This window comes from Panthera onca, chromosome F2 (genome assembly GCF_046562875.1).
Source record: "Panthera onca isolate mPanOnc1 chromosome F2, mPanOnc1 haplotype 2, whole genome shotgun sequence".
Taxonomy (NCBI): domain Eukaryota; kingdom Metazoa; phylum Chordata; class Mammalia; order Carnivora; family Felidae; genus Panthera; species Panthera onca.
The window spans coordinates 81,637,966-81,655,554 of NC_138356.1; the positions used below are offsets into that span (position 1 = coordinate 81,637,966).

At 59.7% G+C, this 17,589-nt stretch overlaps 1 protein-coding gene across 12 annotated transcripts in view; it reads right to left on the bottom strand.

Annotated features, from left to right (window-relative positions):
* TSNARE1 (t-SNARE domain containing 1) overlaps positions 1 to 17,589 on the bottom strand; it is a 151,603-nt gene that overhangs the window by 73,242 nt on the left and 60,772 nt on the right. For 11 of the 12 annotated variants that reach the window (XM_060611428.3, XM_060611426.3, XM_060611424.3 and 8 more), the window contains 3 exons: positions 9,882 to 9,972; positions 7,153 to 7,227; positions 6,607 to 6,666 (listed from right to left, as the gene is read on the bottom strand). In XM_060611428.3, the coding sequence (XP_060467411.2) occupies positions 6,607 to 6,666; positions 7,153 to 7,227; positions 9,882 to 9,972 (226 nt within the window). The remainder of the gene's footprint in view (positions 1 to 6,606; positions 6,667 to 7,152; positions 7,228 to 9,881; positions 9,973 to 17,589) is intronic. The other variant, XM_060611420.3, reaches the window with a different exon arrangement.

A 17,589-nucleotide genomic window follows, 5' to 3' on the forward strand; every position in this document is an offset into this window, starting at 1 on the left:
GCCGGCGTGGAGGGGACAGCCCTGTGATGGTTTTCCAGCTCAAGAGGCGGCCAACAAAGAGGGCTTTCTCCTCCCTCCAAGGCCGACGGTTTGGGTCCCGCTCTGCACGGAAGAGACCCACAAACCAACGTGACTGCCGGACCTCGGGGCTGTGAGTGGTTTCCCGTGAGAAGAACCAAGGCCTGCGGCGCCTTCAGGGAGGCGGGGAGGAGGCACACCAGGGTCCCAGGGTTCCCGGGGGCTCTGGGAAACGGGCCACTTTCTCGCGCACTCCGACCCTGGGCTCCGCGCAGGAACACCCGTGACCCGTGGGAGGGCAGGGGTCAGGGTGCGAGCCGGTCCCAGGCCTGGGAAAACTGCTTCTGTTTCGCAGCCCAAGCCTGGTCATCAATTTCCCCACAGAGTAAATGACTCTGTTTGTGAGCTAACGGAAGTTTCTGGAGACTTGTCAAAGCCCAGAACGTCGGAACTGGCAGGACTGTAGCAACCCTTCCCCCAACACCCACATGAAATAACAGAGCCGGGGCCCTCCCGCCCTGTGCCCAGCGGGGCGGTGAGGCAGGATTTCCGGGGAGCACAGGAAGGTGAGGCGTGCTTTTCCCGCCGCGGCCGCGGCCACGCGCACCTCCGGTGGAAATCCCTGCCGAGCCGGCCGACGGCAGCACAGACTGCGGACGGTCCCCCGTGAGGGGCGGGAGCCAGCCCACACACACTGCCTGGGCCTCACCTGGTCTGAGACTGGCCCACGTGGCCGCCAGCCACGGCCCAGAGGGTCTGAGCCGGACACTCGGCTCAGATGGGAGAAGGGGGCCGCCGGGCACCCCTCACTCCCGCCAGGACCGCCGCCGGCAGACAGCAGCCACACAGTCTGCGGCATCGGGGCAGCAACGGTGCCCGCGTCAAACAGGGGACGATTGTCATCGCGTCATTTCCAGTCTGCAGAACTCCCGGAAATAACCTGATCTTTCACAATTTCTCAGAAGCACTGCTGACCCTTCCCTTCCTTTTCTAAAAATTCTGCTGAAACACAACACATCTACGTACAGTCCGATGCCCAAATCAGAAGCATACGGGTCTGAATTCTTAGACGGGAGAGACCGCGAGCACTGCCAGCGTCCCAGCACCCCAGAAGGGCCGCTCCAGCCCCCCGGTCATTCGGCTGCCTCCAGCCCAGGAAAACACCGTCTGGCTTCTAACACTGCCCACCACTTTGACCTGCTTTTGATCTCTGTCCTCCTCGGTTTCAGGCTTCTTTGGCTCGCCATCCTGTCCGAGGTCACACCGGGGGGCCTGGCTGGCGACAGGCTTCTGCGCGTGAATTCTGCACCGAAGATCTCGCCGTTCCGCTGAAGGCTGGCTCCCTTCCCAGGAGTCTGCTGTCTCGTGTCCGGCTGCCACGGGCATTCTTCAGTGTGACCTCTGGTGGGCACACGTGTGCGTCTCCCCCGGCTCTGTGCTTGGGGTGGAACGGCGAGGTCACGGGAAAGAAAACGCGTGACTCCAGTGAACGTTTCGGCGTCCCCGAGTGGCGGCGCCGCTCCGCGCCTCCAGTGGGAGGACACGAGGCTGCCGGCCGCCCCACATCCTCACCAGACTGGGTGTTTTCCTGCGTGTCTGACTGTTCTTAGTTACTTTGGTGGTACAGGGCGACGTGTGGTGACAGCACCGTGGGGTCACTTTCCCTCTTCTGATGGCAGATGCTGAGCACACGTGTCCCCACCTGCCATTTGGATGTGCCCTTCTGTGACGACGTGCCTATGGCTTTCGTCCTTTTAGGTTTTTGAAAGCAGCTGTCTGCCTTTCTCTTATTGGTTTGTTGGAGACCTTTACATGTTACGGACATAAATCGTTTTCAGGTGCGCGTTATGTAAACACCTTCTTTAATGCCACAGGTTGCCTTCTTCACTCTCTTCAGGGTGCATTAATTTAACAAAGTCTCTTCTTTATACTTAGTACATTTTCATCTGTGTAAGAAACGTTAGCTCACCATAAAGATGTGAAGATAGACCCCTATGGTATCTTCTAGAAGCTTCGCTGCTTTATCCTTCACATGTATGTCTGTGATCCAGCTGAAGTGCTCTTTGTGCACGGGGTGGGTTACGGTAAAGGATCTGCTGGCGACGGCAGTCGCGTGCACGCGGGCTCCCGGCCCCTCTCGGCCACGTAAGAACGGGCCGTGGCCTGGGGCACTTTCTCACCAAGAGACAGAGCCTTCACAGCTGTGCCGGGCTTGGCGCCTCGGACGACAACGTCCTTCCCTGTTTCAGACTCAACTCGTCCTCCTTTGTTCGGCCAAAGCACCTGCATCACGTGGCACTCCGCCAAGCCCACTGCGGGTGGGGGGCGGGGGCGGGGTGGACAGGGGCCCGTCGCTGCAGCACAAGAGGGACGCGTGCAAGCCAACGACCCCGCCTCATCACCAGGAGGGCCCCACTGGCCACGGAAGATATGCCCACCGCAGGAGCTGGCCTTGCCAGCTAGTCTGTGTGTGAGCACGGCACTGTTGCATCGGTAACTGACGGCACCGTTTCCCTGGCGACCCCGACACCGGGATGCAGGGGCTGGGGTGTCTGCACTTGGACTGGTCATCTGCTCAACAGGATCCTTCTTCCCAGTTCCAGCCCCCGGCCGGTCCGGCGTCGAGCCCCGAACGGACCTTCCATTCCCCACTGCAGGGCGGGACTCTTGTTCAAACAGCCGCTCAAAGGCCTCTTTTAGTTTTGATGCTAATACAAGGGGCATCACTGTTTTAAATTTCACTTTCAAGCTGTCTTTTGCTAGCACGATGTTTCCTTGTCTACTGACCCTGTTACAGCCACTCACTAATTCTAAGTTTATCTGCAGATCCGATCACCTCTTCTAGTAATGCAGTCATGTCTCTGAAGTGCTTTCCTCCGCCCCAATTCTCCTACTTTTCATTTATTTTTCATGTCTTAGTGCACTGGACACGCCCTCCAGCGCAGCAGGGAGTAGAGGGGATACGACTAGACACAGGGTCTTGTCCGCGGTCGCAGGAGGAAAGATCTGAACATCTCCCCAGGAGGTGCGATGCTAACTGTGGGTCTTTTGAAGACACCCATCATCAGACTAAAGGCATTCCTACCTACCCGTCCACCGAGAGTCTCTCTCCTCACCCTAAATGGGTGCTGAAGTTCACCAAGTGATCTTCCCTACTGAGACTATCAAGTACATTTTCTTACTTACTCCATTAACATGGCAGCTGACACAGGTTATTTCTGGATGTCAGCTAACCTTGCATTCCCAGACTAAACCCACTTTATAATGATGTCACATATTGCTAGATTCAGTCTCTTCGTGATTTGGCTAGGGCTTTTGCTCCTGTGCTCACGAGAGAACATGTTACTTTCCTTTTTGTGATATCCTCGGAAGAATTTGGAATCAAGGTCTGGTGGCCTCCTAAGGCCAGGTGGGAGGTGTTCCCTCTTGATATTTAAGATACTTAAGAGTTTGTATAAACTGGTAATATTTACTCCTCAAACACTGGAAGAATTCACCAATAAAACCATCTAGGTCTACGGTTTTCTTGGTGGGATTTTAACTATGGAAATTACTTAGTTATTGATTTCATTTTTTTAATACACACCGGATTTTCAGACTCCGTATGTCTTGGTAACTTACATTTTCCTAAAACAATTTATGTTTTACCTAAGTTGTCAAATTTATTGGCATAAAGTTGTATCACAATATCGTCATACCTCCGTTATTTCTAATTGGTAGGATCCGTGCTATACTCATTGTCATTCATGATACTAGTAATTTGTATTTTCTCTCTGTATTGTGATTAATCTTGTAGGAGTTCATTATTTTCATTAATCCTTCTAAAAAGTCAAATTTTGGCTTTGTTGAATTTGTCTACTATGTATCTATTTTACCCTTCGTTGATTCCTGGGGTTTTTTTCCTATACATTTTCTTAGGATTTAATTTATTGTTGCTTTTCTAGCTTCTTGAGATTGAGAATCAGATCTGTGATTTTTCATCCTTCCTTCTTTCCTAGTGGAAGACTTTAAAGCTGTGAGTTTCCCTCTGGGAGCTGCCTTGGCTGCACCCACAGGTCTTAACTCGGTGCCACTCTCATTTTTGTTCACGATGGTTTCTAATTTCTGCTGTGACTTCTTCTCTGATTCATGGGTTCCTTCAAACTGTATTCTTTCACTTCTCAAGCGTGGCAATTTCCTTTTTGTTACCAAATGTGACTTTAATTGCGCCACCTTGAGAGTGTTCTCAGGGTCCCACCAACCCTCTGGAACCCGTCGAGACTGGACTCGGCATGTGCCGGGCACCTGCAGAGAACGCTCGCTCCCCTGTGGCTGGCTGCAGTGACATGTCCACTTGGGCGGAGTGTATTCCTTAACTGTGACGAGTCTTTTAGATCCTCACTGAACTTTCCTCCGTTCACCTCATCAGTCATTTGGACGGCTGTGTTAAAACTTCCAACTACGGTTGTGGATTTGCCATTTTTCCTTTTATTACTATCAGTTCTGCCTTGTGTGTTTTGAGGCTTTGTTATTAGGCGCCTACATACAATTACATCTTACATCTGAATTACCGTGTCATCCCCGTGAAGCACACCTCTGTCGGCAGTGACATTTCTTCACATGGACTCGCTCGTTCAGATATTAGCACCGGACACAAGTCTTCTTTGGTTTCACAGTCATCTCTGACCGTCCTTGTCTTTTCAACATTCTCCTGGATTTCAAGTGTGCTGCTTACAAGCACTACTTTTTTCTTTTCCCCAGATCTGACAACGTGTGCCTTTTCATCAGAGGGGTTAGGCCAGTCTCCTACAGTCATAAGTGAATTTGCTATAAGTCTACCATGGTGCAACTTATTTCCTACTTTCCTTCCTGCTTTTTGTTGATTTTTCTCTTTGTTTGCTTTCTTTCCAAATTTTTGAGAGAGAGAGAGAACATGAGACAGACACAGACAGAAAGAGAGGGAGAGGGAATCCCAAGCAGACTCTGTGCTGTCAGTGCAGAGCCTGATGCAGGGCTTGAACTCACAAACCGTGAGATCATGACCTGAGTCAAAACCAAAAGAAGGACACTTAACCGACCGAGCCACTCAGACACCCGTGTTTTCTTTTAAATTAATCCTTCGTCATCTCGTATGTTCCTCTTAGTTTATAATTCATGTTCTTATGCTGTCCTTTAGTGTCACCTGCCTAACGCAACAGGCAGCCGCCTCAGATCAGGGTTCTGGTCACTCCTCAGAGGACGGGGACGCCGCACGCTCTCTCGCAGCTACTCCTCGTCCTGTGCCGCCGGCCGAGCGCTTCCACCTGCCCCACAGCCAGGCCCCACGGCCGGGGCCACCATTCACCAGCCGCACTGCCTCACACGCGTCCTCACGTCAGCGTTCCCGGGACGCACCGTCCCTTCCTGCTGCCGCACGTCCGCCTGGGACCACTTTCCCTCTGCTACCGTCAGAGCTCTGTTGACGATAAATGCCCTCGGTTTGTGTTTCTCTAAAAATGTTTTCATTCAACCTTCATTTCTGAAAACTATCTTCACCAAATGCAAACTTCCACGTGAGCGATTATTTTCTGCCCGTTGTCCTCCGGCTTCTCCTGATTTACCTTAGAGTCGGGTGTGAGTCTTGTTGCTCCTTTAAAAATAACATCACTTCTGGGGCGCCTGGGTGTCTCACTCGGTTGAGCGTCCAGCTTCAGTTCAGGTCATGATCTCGCGTCTCGTGAGTTTGAGCCCCACGTCGGGCTCTGTGCCAACAGCTCAGAGCCTGCAGCCTGCTTCGGATTCTGTGTCTCCCTGTCTCTCTGCCCCTCCCTCACTTGTACTCGGTTTCTATCTCTCTCAAAAATAAATAAACACTGGGGCGCCACGGTGGCTCAGTCGGTTGAGCGTCCGGCTTCGGCTCAGGTCATGATCTCGCGGCTCGTGAGTTCGAGCCCCGCGTCGGGCTCTGTGCTGACAGCTCAGAGCCTGGAGCCTGTTTCAGACTCTGTGTCTCCCTCTCTCTCTGACCCTCCCCCATTCATGCTCTGTCTCTATCTCAAAAATAAATAAACATTAAAAACAAATAAACAAGCATTAAAAAATAAAATAACATGACTTCTTTCCTCAGGCTTTAATCTGCTGTTAGGATTTTATCTTTGTCTTAGGTTTTCAAAATCTTATTATGATACAAGTAAGGGTGGTTTTTAAGGAACAGGGTAAATTCATCCTTTGTATGACAGAGGCTCTTCAACCCGTGGCTTGAAATATTCGGACACTTTTGGAGAAGTCTCAGCCACTGCACCTTCAGACGCGGTTCCCGTCCACTCCCTGCCCTGTTCGTGTAGGACTCCAGTTTCTACCCGTTTCTCCCCCGGGGAGGGCTGGCGGGAACAAGCCCGTCCTGAAGGCAAGCAGACGGTCAGCCCCCAGTACCCCGTCTCGAGCCTGCGCCGGAGGACTGAGGCCAGAATACCGGCTTTCTAAAAGGTCCTTCGTCAAGTCACATCCCCCTCCCCCAGATGGGGCCTCTGCCCTCGGCGGCCCCTGCGCCTCCCCAAGCACCGAGGGCAGCGAGTGGACTCTGTGCCGTCACCTAACGCCCCCCGACCGTGGCGGTCCCTCAGCACCCACCTGCTGCGTGCCGCCCCTCTGCGCGGCGGGAAGCAGGGCTCTGGACTTTTCTGCAATTTTCTGTTAAATAATAGAGGGAGACGGGAGGAACAGAAGGGTGGGGAGGAGAGAAGAGATGGTCAGCTGAGCACGCAGTACGGGACGGTCACCGACAGCAACGCACACCGTCAGCTCCGCGGCCGGAGGGAGACGTCCCAGGTCTCAGGAAAGCCGGGTGCTCGGCCGGGCACCTGGACGGGCTCTGCCGACAACCCCGGGGGCGGCCCCCTCCCACACTCTTAAGCTCCGGGTCTCCGTGTCCTTCCGTCAGGACGAGGGTCTCCCGTCTTCCCACCTCCCGGCAGGGCTCTGCTGATGCCTCCTGGGCGCCAGACGGTAAGGTTCCTCCACTGCACACACTGGGAGCCTGTGGCTCCCGGCCCAGCCCTCTGCTCTGGGGGCCAGAACCACACCAGGCCAGCCCCGGGACAAGAGGGCCCGAGCGGGTACCCGAGGGACCCAGACCCACCCCCGCCTGGCCGGCCGCCCCCGCCAGGGGTGCCTCACCTTCTGCACCGCGCCGTAGCGCTGAATGGCATCCGACAGCTGAGTTCTGAGGCGGTCCAGCTGGAGACGCTCCTGCTGCAAAGAGGGAGTGTGGCCTCAACAGGCAGCCGAGGCCCCGTCCTGCCCCGTGGCCTCCTCCAGCCGCTCAGTTGCTCACGCTCCTCGGCCCCCCGTCCCTCAGGGCGCGGGCCGCACCGTCCCCCCAGCCCCCATCCGGCCCCACACTGCCATCACGCCTCTGCCCTGGGAACGGGGCTCGGCCCCATCCACTTCGCCCCATGCCGTCTCGTGCCACCTCAGACACCAGCACGGGCTCCACGGGCTCGGCCTGCGTCCCCGCAGACGCCTCCCCCCGCGATCCCACGCACGACGCCCTCGGCACCCGCCGCGGAGCCAGGCGCTGGGCCGACACCATACGCGTGTCTGGTCCGCACAACGTCTGTCTCGCTACCTGAGGGCTCGGGAGACCTCAGTCCGAGTTCCACGGGGCCGGGCCACAGTGGCCCGTGGAGCCAGGCCCCAGAGCCAGGCCACTGACCCAGAGCCCTGCACCCAACCACACGCAAGGCTGCAGCTGACGCCCCCAGTGTCGGACCGTCCCCCTCACCACTGAGCTTGGCAGCACGCACGGCCTCACCCCTGCACCGAACAGGACTTGGTGTGTTTGCCGGTGCGCCCTGGTGCCCAGAAAGACGCCTGGCAGAAAAGTGGCGCTCGGGCATACTTCCAGAGCAGGGAAGGACGAGCAAGCCCTGAAGGCTGCCTGCTGGGGTCGTGTGAGCTCCACAGGCCGCCAGGAGCCCCTCCCCTCCCCTCCCTCCACGCAGCACCGGCACAGACAAAGTCACACCGGCGCCCTGTGCCCTCGCCCCAGGACGGGACACCGACGAGGAACCTGGGCACCTCCAACCTGAACTCGGCCCCTGGGCTTGGTGCCCACCCCCCCCCCACCACCACCCTGCGCCCCCATGCGAGCCCGCGGAGGACCAGCTGCGGCCGCGCAGGCAGGCTGTTCACCCTCAGCGATGCCAGCAGGCGCGGGTCTGCGGAGCCCTGTCTGAGCGTCCGGCTCAGGCCCTTGCAAGGGGCCCCACACGCGCACCTCGGGACAGAGCTAAGAGCCCAGGCACTGAGAAAACGCCTCCGGCTCTCCGGTCCGTGAGACCCAGCAGCAGCCCACGTGAGGGCACGGCCTTTCTTCTGCGGGGACAGCAGCCCCTGCAGCCCCTCCGGCCACGTGTGCTACCACGGGACCACGAGCGCCTCAGAGGGAACCCCACTTGTGTCCTTCTCCCAGGGGCACAGAGTAGGTGCTCAGCGTGTGTTGGGTTCTTACGCGGGCGGGTGGCTGGACACAAGGAAGGACACGTTAGGCTAAAAGCGATCCCTCTGACCCCCGAGGGATTCAAGCTCTGATCCCTGGCCTCCAGGGTGCACACCGGCAACACCACGGACTCTGGCCCCAGAAAGACCAGGGCTGCGATCTAGCCAAGGCTCCTCCCTGGGGCTGCAAAGCTTGGGGTGGGGCCCTCTCCCAGCCTCAGGGTCCTTCCATATAAACGGGGGTGGGAACAGCAATGCGCAGACGCCAGGAGCGCCCAACGCGAATGCGACGTGCAGAGCTGCGCACGGGAGGCCCCGGAGACGTGCTCTTGGATGAAGGAGGCAACACGGAGCCCACGAGCAAAGAGCCACGCCACGCGTGAGGAGGCCACGCACGTGGCCAACACCACAAAAGCACCGTTCCCCGTGCCCCCGTCCACCGGCCCAGAGAGCTCCCGGGGCCCCGCGGGCCGTCCCACCTCCCCTCCGGCCACGCAGCCCCCACCCCTGCTGTCCGCCCCGGTCTGCATCTTGCAGACCCTTTGTGCGAACGGGGCCACATGACACAACACGTGGCTTCTGCACCGGCCTCCGTCACTGAGCGGACCTCAGGCAGCACAGCTGGCATCTCAGGCATTCCACTGGAAAGCCACGGTGCGCCTTCCTCACCAGCGTCCCGCCTCTCTCTGCGGAGGCCGGACTCGAGCGTCCCCAGAACCCACGTCAGCCGAGGCAGCGGGAGGGGGCCCCGGCACCGTGTGACGGGCAGGGAAAAACTACAACTTAAGAGCACGATCCCGCTCTGTGGCGGCTGAGGGTCTGAGGGTATTTACCGTTTCGTGACAAGCGCCCTCCAGCCTTTGGGGACTGGGCAGGGCGGGGAGGGACAGCAGACAGGGGTGCGCTGACCTAGCAAATGGGGGTGGAGGGAAGTAAGAGGCCGACGGTGAAGATGACAGGGGAGGGGCTGTGGGGGGAGGGGCTGCAGGACAGAGGGGATGTGGCCATGGGGGAGGGGCTGCAGGGGGGAGGGCCACAGGGAGATGTGATGAGGGTCAGGGCTGTGAAGGTGACCACAGCGGTAATGCCTGCGCTCTGATGACGAGCGGCGGCGTTGGCGAGGACAGAGATGACGGTGGTGACAAAGAGGGTGAGGGCTGGCAGGCTGGGTGGCAGGGAGATGTGGGGGGGGGGGGGGAGTTCATCCGTCTCCGTCGGGATGACCCAGCAGGGACACGGACTCCACAGCAGCGCCCAGCATACAGTGGGCGCCCAGTGAGCGCGCTGAGCTCCGGCCCGTGCAGCCACGTTGGCCGATCCCAGGCCGGCGTGGGCATCTTGGGCACGTCGGTGTCCCCGGGGCCCCCCGCCACGGCCCCCCTCCCACGGCCTCCAGGACCACCTACCCGGGAGCAGCCCCGCAGGAGCTCCGCCATCTGCTTCAAGGCGCTGGCGCTGGCCGCGACGGTCTTGTTGGTCCCCTGCTGCGCCGCGTGCCTGAGCCAGGACGGGGTGGGGGTGGGAGCAGGACCAGCACGGACGGAGGGGGAGACGGAGAGGAAAGGTGGCCAGACAGACGAGGGCAGGGGCAGGGGGGGGCAGGAGACACGCGTGGTGAACGAGAACACGGGAGGGGAGAATCCCAGGAAGGAAAGAGCCAGAGGCACAAGAGACAGCGGCCATGGGAGGGGACAAGGATTGGAGGCCCAGAGAGGGACGGACAGACACCCCCACAGACGGAGAAGGCAGCAGGGAGCAGAGAATTGGGGCAGAGACAGGGGTGAGGAAGGGGGAGAGAACGATAGGAGTGAGGCCTGGATCGGGACGGACCCCCTCCGTGCACGGCGGCCCCACACCCCACAGGCAAGCACGAGGAGGCCGGCCACAAGCACGAGGAGGCCAGCCACAAGCCCTCCCTGGGGAGAGGGCCACCCCCCACCAGGGTCAGCAACAGTCGGGAACCTGGGGGAGCAGGGGGGCCGCAGACACGCCTGGGACCACGGCTCTGTGGGCTGGGGGGACACTCCCACCTCCTGACCCAGGAGCACAGGGAGGCTGGGCCCGGGCCTCCCCCCGCTCACAATTTACGGTTCCGAGGGTGACCTGGAAGGGACTGAAAAGACCAGCCCCTCATCTGCTTGGGTTGACCGCTGTCCCTCTGGATGGAGTGACACGGGGCCGGGGGGAGTTGCGGGGGGGGGGGGGCGGGTGGCAAATCCAGCCCTGGGGCCTCTGCAGGCACACACGTGGGGCAAGGAAGGGACCCTGGCCTGGCTTTGGGCCTGACAGACACCAGAGAAGAGCCCTCCTGACCCTTCAAGCTGCAGCCTGATGCTCCCCTTTGCTCCCTGCAGGACCCCGTGTGGCAGAGGTGGGGGTGGGGGCACCATCTGACAAGGTGGACATCTGGCAGACGTGGGCCTGGGTCCCTGACCCCTGCCTGTGGGCCGTACAAGCATGTGGCATAAAGAGGGGGAGTCGCCCACGCCGGAAGGTGAAGGGGGGAGTAGGATAGGAAGGAGACCCCAGGCCGGCCTGGGGGATGCAGCGTGTGAGCCCCCTGCCGCCAGCGGAAGGGTTCACTAACACAGTCGTACCCACCGAGCCCTCCATCCACCTTGCCGCACCTCCTCCCGCGGCCCCCACACTGCCTCCCACCCCCTGGTGCCCACACTGCCCCCCATGCCCCGCGGCCCCCACACTCCTTCCCACACCCCCTGGCCCCCACACTCCCCCCCCACCCCCTGGTGCCCACACTGCCGCCCCTACCCCGTGGCTCCCACACTCCTTCCCACGCCCCGTGGCACCCTCCCAGCTCGAGGCCATCCTGCACAAGGTGCTCAGCTGGCCCCTCGTCCCTCTGACCTCCTTGTGTCTCAGCTGGGGGCTCAGACCCTGGACCGCCTTCTTCACTCCCTGGGCTCAACTCTTGGGTGTTCTCATGCGGCCTCATGGCCTGAAGTCACGTGTGTGCCGCCGTCCCCCAGTCACACCCACACCTGGGCCTGAACTCGGGCCCAGCCCCTCCAACAGCCCCGGAGGTCCAGCGGACATCTCAACGTCCATGTGCACAAACCGCCCTACCCCCTTCCCAGCCCGCCCTCCGCGGGCCCCCCCACGGCAGCTCGGGGCAGCTCTGTCCCTCCAGAAAAAGCCCTGGGGCCGCTCTTCCCGAAGCGTCTCTCCTCTCATTCTTGAGGGAGGCATGGCCCTCAGACCTGACCCAGACCCAGACTCGGGCCGCCTTCCGCCGGCCCCCCCACGCCCTCGGTGCCCGCAGCTCCCCCACACCCTCCGGACCCCTGAGCTCCCCGACGTGGCCGCGTGTGTTCCTGCAGAAGTGCAGTCCCCACCTGTGTCACACGGTCCCACGGCTCCCTGTTCCCAACGTGCCGGACAGACCCCTGCCTCGCTGCCCATGCCCCACTGCCACCTCCTCAGGCACCCTGACGGACGGTGCACGCAGCCGCCTGGACAGAGGACGCTGCCGCGGCGGGGGCAGTGGGACAAGTGCCTCCGCGAACTGGGACGGGCAGGCACGCCCCGCCCCGCCCCCGCCCCGCCCCCGCCCCGCCCCCACCGCCCTCTCCACTTCTGCCCTCCCTGATGCCACCAAACTCCTGGCAGGGAACGGGTCACAAAGTGCCCCCGCTCCCGCCCAGCCATGCCCGCGGCTCCGCGGAGCCTCTAGCGAGAACACAGAAATAGTGTGAGGAGACGGTCGGCCGCTTCCCGTGCTGGGGGCGGTGAGCTGTCTCCCCCAGGAACGGCGACCGCTCGTGCAGCGAGCGAGGCCTCCCTACCCAACCCGGCCCTTCCCAGGCACCACACCACTCTGCTGAGGCCCTCGGCAGACAGAGGGATGGCAACCAGCACACCCCAGAAGTGACTGGGGCTCCGGAGGCGGGGGGGGGGGGGGGGGGGGGGGGGGCGGCGGCCATCGGTCAGGGCAAGGCAGCCAGGGCCACAGGGACGTCTGGACGTGGCCCACCTCCATGCTGCTCGTCTTAATAAGGAACCCCATCGAGAGACGCAGCGTGGAGCGGCGTCTGGTGCAGGCCACCTGTGCCGCCATGAACGGAGGGAAACCGGGAGGAAATGAAACTCAAGGGACGAGAGCCGCGGATGCGGCACGAGCAGCCCTGGAAGGGGAAGCGGGGCTCACCTGCCCACAGCAGAGAAGACGGAAAATGAATGTCTTACGGCTGCCCGAGAAGCCAGCCGCCAACCGCAAAGGAAGTAGAAGAGGAGAGACACGACAGACACGATGAAGCTCAGGAGTTAATGCAGTACAGCAGACCAGTAATAGAAGCGATCCACAAAATCACAAAGTATTCTTTGAAAGTACCAAAAAGCTGCACAGCTCTCGAAACACCGCGTCAACTACGCAAAAATAAAACAAACTGCACAACTCTGTCTAGACAAGTTGAGGAAAAAACTCACAGATTACCAATACCGAGACTAAAAGAGAGAACAGGACTCCAGCTCCAACATGAAAAAGTTTATTAGGAGGTCTTACGAATCTATTATGATAACAGATTTCATAACTAAGACAAAACATGAAAATTTCTCCAAAGGCACGAATCGTCAAAACGGACTCAAGAAGAAAGGGAAAACCTAAGTAGCTCTGTCTCTATCAGAGGACTTAAATATGTTCTTAGAAACATTCCCACAAACACCCAAGGACAGACGGCCTCTCCACAACATGTTTAAAGCAGAGGTTGTACCAACACCACATGCTCCCCAAACACCGATGGACCGCTCACCTCTCCTGAGGCAAGCGTTACACCAACACCAGAACCCAAGCGAAGACTCTAGAAGAAAAAACACCTCCCATCACTCACAAACACAGGAGCAGAAACCCTTAACACCAGAGTCACTGAATCCAACAATACGTAAGAGGAATGATACATCGTGGCCAAGAGGAGTTCATCCAAGGAACGCAAGGTTGGCCTACCATTCCAAAAGCAATTAATGAGGGGCACCCGGGGGGTTCAGTCGGTTGAGCGTCCGACTTCGGCTCAGGTCATGATCTCACGGTTAGTGGGTTCCAGCCCCACATCGGGCTCTGTGCTGACAGATCGGAGCCTGGAGCCTGCTTCGGATTCTGGGCCTCCCTCTCTCCCTTTCTCTGTCTCTCTGCCCCCCCCCCCCACTTGCATGCACATGCTCTCACTCTCTGTCAAAAATAAAATAAGCCTTAAAAAAAATTTTAAAGCAATTAATGAAATTCTCATATTCACAGAATAAAATTTTGAAAGGAGAAAACCATCCCAATACATTATACAGAAAAAGCGGTTGTCAAAATTCAACATCGATTCACTATGGAAACTCTAAGAAAACTCAAAAAAAGAATGGAACTTGTCCAATCAGATAAAGAAAATCTAACAAAGTCCGAGGACACAGGGCGACACACAATCAGGGGCATTTCTGTGTACTTGTAGCCAACAACTGGAAAGTGAAATTTAAACAGTAATAATTTGTGTAATAGTATAAAAAGTATGAAATTGCTAACGATAAATTGGACAAAACACACGCTAACCTAAGAGGAACAGCTAAACAGGAGAGTACATAAATGAAAGAAATTCTGACCACACTCACGGGTTGGAAAACTCGATCGTAAAGATGTCAATTCTCCCTTCGCTGGTCTACAGATTCGATACAATCTTAATTAAAATTACACCAGGACTGAAAACTCAGGCACTGACCGGCTACTGTAAAATTTATATTGAAATGCCAAGGACCGGAAGTGTCCAAAGCAACTCCATCCGCAGATGAGCAAAGCTGCAGGCTCCCACAGCTGGCACCGGAACGTCCTATAAAGGTTCGGTGATGGAGACAACGTGGTGCCGTCAAACAGACCGACGTGTCAATGAGACAGAATAACCCGAAACACAGCCGCACAGACCAAGTGCAGCAAGTTTTGAAAAAGGTGCCCAAGTATTCAACAGGGAAAGGAAAATCCTCCCAACAAACGGTGCTGGAACTGGATAATCATCAAACCAAATCAATTAGCCAGGACCCCTACCCGCGCGGCACTCCCAGGGGCTTAACCTCAGGGGCGCACGGGACGGGACACACAGCAGGCAGCCCGCAGGACCCAGGCGCCCCCCGGCCTCAGGGAGCCAGACAAGTCTGTGGAAGGGGCGAGGGAGCTCTGGGTCCTTTCCCAAGGGCACTAACCCCACCCACGAGGGCTCCACCCCAGGACCTCCTCGCCTCCCCGAGGCCCTGCCTGCCGACACCATCCCCCTGGGCTTAGTTCCAACCTAAGGATTTGGAGGGGCACGAGCATCGGGACCACGGCAGGGCGTGTCCACACAATGGAAGATCACTCGGCCGTACGCAGGAGTGGACGGGTCTGTGCCACAACGTGGGGCAATGTGACGCACCCCGTGCCTTCTCACGGTCACGGGGACCTTCCCTTCTGCCAAATCTGACAGTCAGTCCCCGTGCACCTTCCCCAGTCCTTCCTGGATACTTTCAAAAACCGCTTCCCCTTCCTGCCCCCTTTCCCCACGAAATCCAAGAGCCCCAGGAGGCCCGGGCAGAAGGGGGCTCTGCCATCCTGGGGCTGTGCCCTCGGGCAGGTTCGGGGAGACCAGGAGCAAACAGCCCGTGCTTTATGGGCCCAGCCACGTGCCCAGCGTGTGCTCACCGAGCCTGGAAGCCTGGCCGTACCCAGCCCGCGGGCAGGGGTGAGCCTCTCCCGCAGCACTGCATAATTCACAGCTGCTTGGTCGTCGGGGATGCTCCGGGGTCCTGGCTGCCTGGGGTGGAGGGGTCTGTCTACAGCCCCTGACCTGCCAGGCTGAGGGGGCAGTTCTCCAGGCGCCGCCCGGGGCTCCCTCCACCCACAGTGACAGCCTGCATCCATCACGCCACTGCCTTCTAGAACCTTCTATTGGCTTTCCACTGCTTTGGAAATAAAACCCAAGCCATCTGCCAGGCCTACAAGGCCCTGTGCCCACCTCACGGACACCTCACTCGGATGCAGGCCCCTCCTCCTGGCTCCTCGAACGTGCCACGACCACTGTGCTCTACAGTGTATGGCAGCTTGGAAAGAGAGCCTCCCCTGAGGTGGAGCAGGTCCCTTCTCCTTGGTCCAGGGGGCTCACCTCCACCGTCTCTGCAGCAGCGTTTGCGTGGAGCCCTGTGCTGAAGCAGCACCGTGAGGCCGCCGTGCCACAAGAGACTGTGTGCAGACGCTGCGGGTGCTGCCCTGGCTGGGCCCATCGTCAGTAAAGAAGCTTCCAGACGCGCCAGCCCCAGCTGTGGCGTCGCCTCAGCTCTGAGTGTTCCCGGCAGAGTCCCAGACGTCTGGAGGCAGCACAGGCCTCCTCACTGGCCCTGCCGACCTGTGGTTCACCAGCTCTGTGGCTTTCGGCCCCACTGGCCTCGGTTTCCCCTAGAGACGGGGCCCAACATCACGTCCAGGTCCCCATGGCGTCTCCAGGCCCAAGACGACAGGTGCACACCACGTCCACTTCCCGGGGAACGGTCCTCCACAGCTCTGCTCTCGCTCCGTGGCCCCGAGAAAGCCCTCCCCTCCCCAGCCTCAGTTTCCTCATGTGCTTAAAAAAAAAGACCTGGTCGGTGAGGCTCCGACCCCAGAGGCAGCTCCAAGGAGTCAGGGGCAGGTCTCCGGTCAGCCCAGGTGATCAGGGTCCATCACAGATCAGCGGTAAGAGAACGGGCTGCAGAGGGCGCCCCCCCTTCCCCCCCAGTTCTCGAGCAAACTCCGGCTCGGTGTCTGCGCAGCTGTGGAAAGGCTGGAGTCAGGAGCTCGGGTGGTCTGAGTTCTGGGAAGAGGAGGGACAGAGCCTGTCCAGTGCCCCTGCAGCAGCACCGGGCCGTCGGCACGAAGCCCCTCCGAGAGCCCCGGCCCGCGTGGTGCGGACCACCCTGATCCAGGCCCCCCTGGTCCCCTGGGTGCCCATCCTGACACACAAATCCTTGCCGTGGGGAGGAGAGGGAGGGCTGCTCACTTGGGCCAAGGGCCCCACCCCCTCCCTGCACACCCCGCACCCCGGGCCTCGGCCCTGCACCCTGGGCGGCAGCTGGGCAGACGTCTCTCACAGACACCCCCGCTCAGGGCCACCTCGACTTGCACAGGGTGAGGCCAACAGCCCCGCAGACCAGAGGCAGCCAGTCAGAAAGCCCCAGGGAGACGGTCCCCTCTGTCACAGACTAGGAACGGAACACTGGGTGGTCACCTCCCTCCTTCAGGGTGCAAGCCCCCCAGGGAGACGGAGGGCGGCCGCCGGGGCCGGGACGCGAACAGAGTCCGGCTCCAGGGATGGGACCGGGCCCTCGGCACCCCATCAGGTGCCCCCGCCAGGCGTGGCCTCCATTATCAAACGTGCACCTGTGTACCTGTGACTCAGGTGGGACGGCCCGGTTACTAAGGGAAGGGGGCACTGCCGAGACCCCCGTGAGGACGGGGCAGGGCCCCACACCACCCAACCTACCCCCACGCACACCTGCCCCATCCAGCCCGTCTCCAGGCGGAGACCCCACAAAACACCCAGTGGACTGGTGAGCGCCCACACACAGGCCTCAGTCCCGAGACGCCACCATCTCCAGCAACGGGGAGGGAGGGGCTTGGAGCTCTGGCGACTGCGGCAGGGACCCTGAGCTGTGGGCCCAGCGGCCGCCAGAGCCTCCAGGAGCACTGCCACCCTCCCCACACCACCCTCTGCTCCCAGTGTGCACCCACCCCCTGCACCCGCCCCCCGGATCATCATCAGGCTGCAGCCAGGCCTGACTGGATCTCTGTGGGGCCGGGCCCAGCACCAGGCGCAGACGCCGTCATTGCCTCCTCCAACAGGACATCACCCAGAAGGGTCCGGGCCCACCCAGGTTACAGGGCCTATCACGCAGCCGGGAGGGGACAGGCTGGCCCTCCCCACGCCCCACTGCCGCAGCCCGTCAGCACACGGGTCTAGGGCCAAGCCGGCCCAGGCACCAGGCTCCAGAGGCGGCAGGGTGCTGGGGGGTGCGACGGGGAACGGGGGAGAGCACCATGGGGCGTTGTGGGGGTGCGCTGAGGGAGGGGTTCTGGAGTAGAAGAGGCAAGCCGTGCTGGAGGGTGGGATGGCCGATGCATCCCTA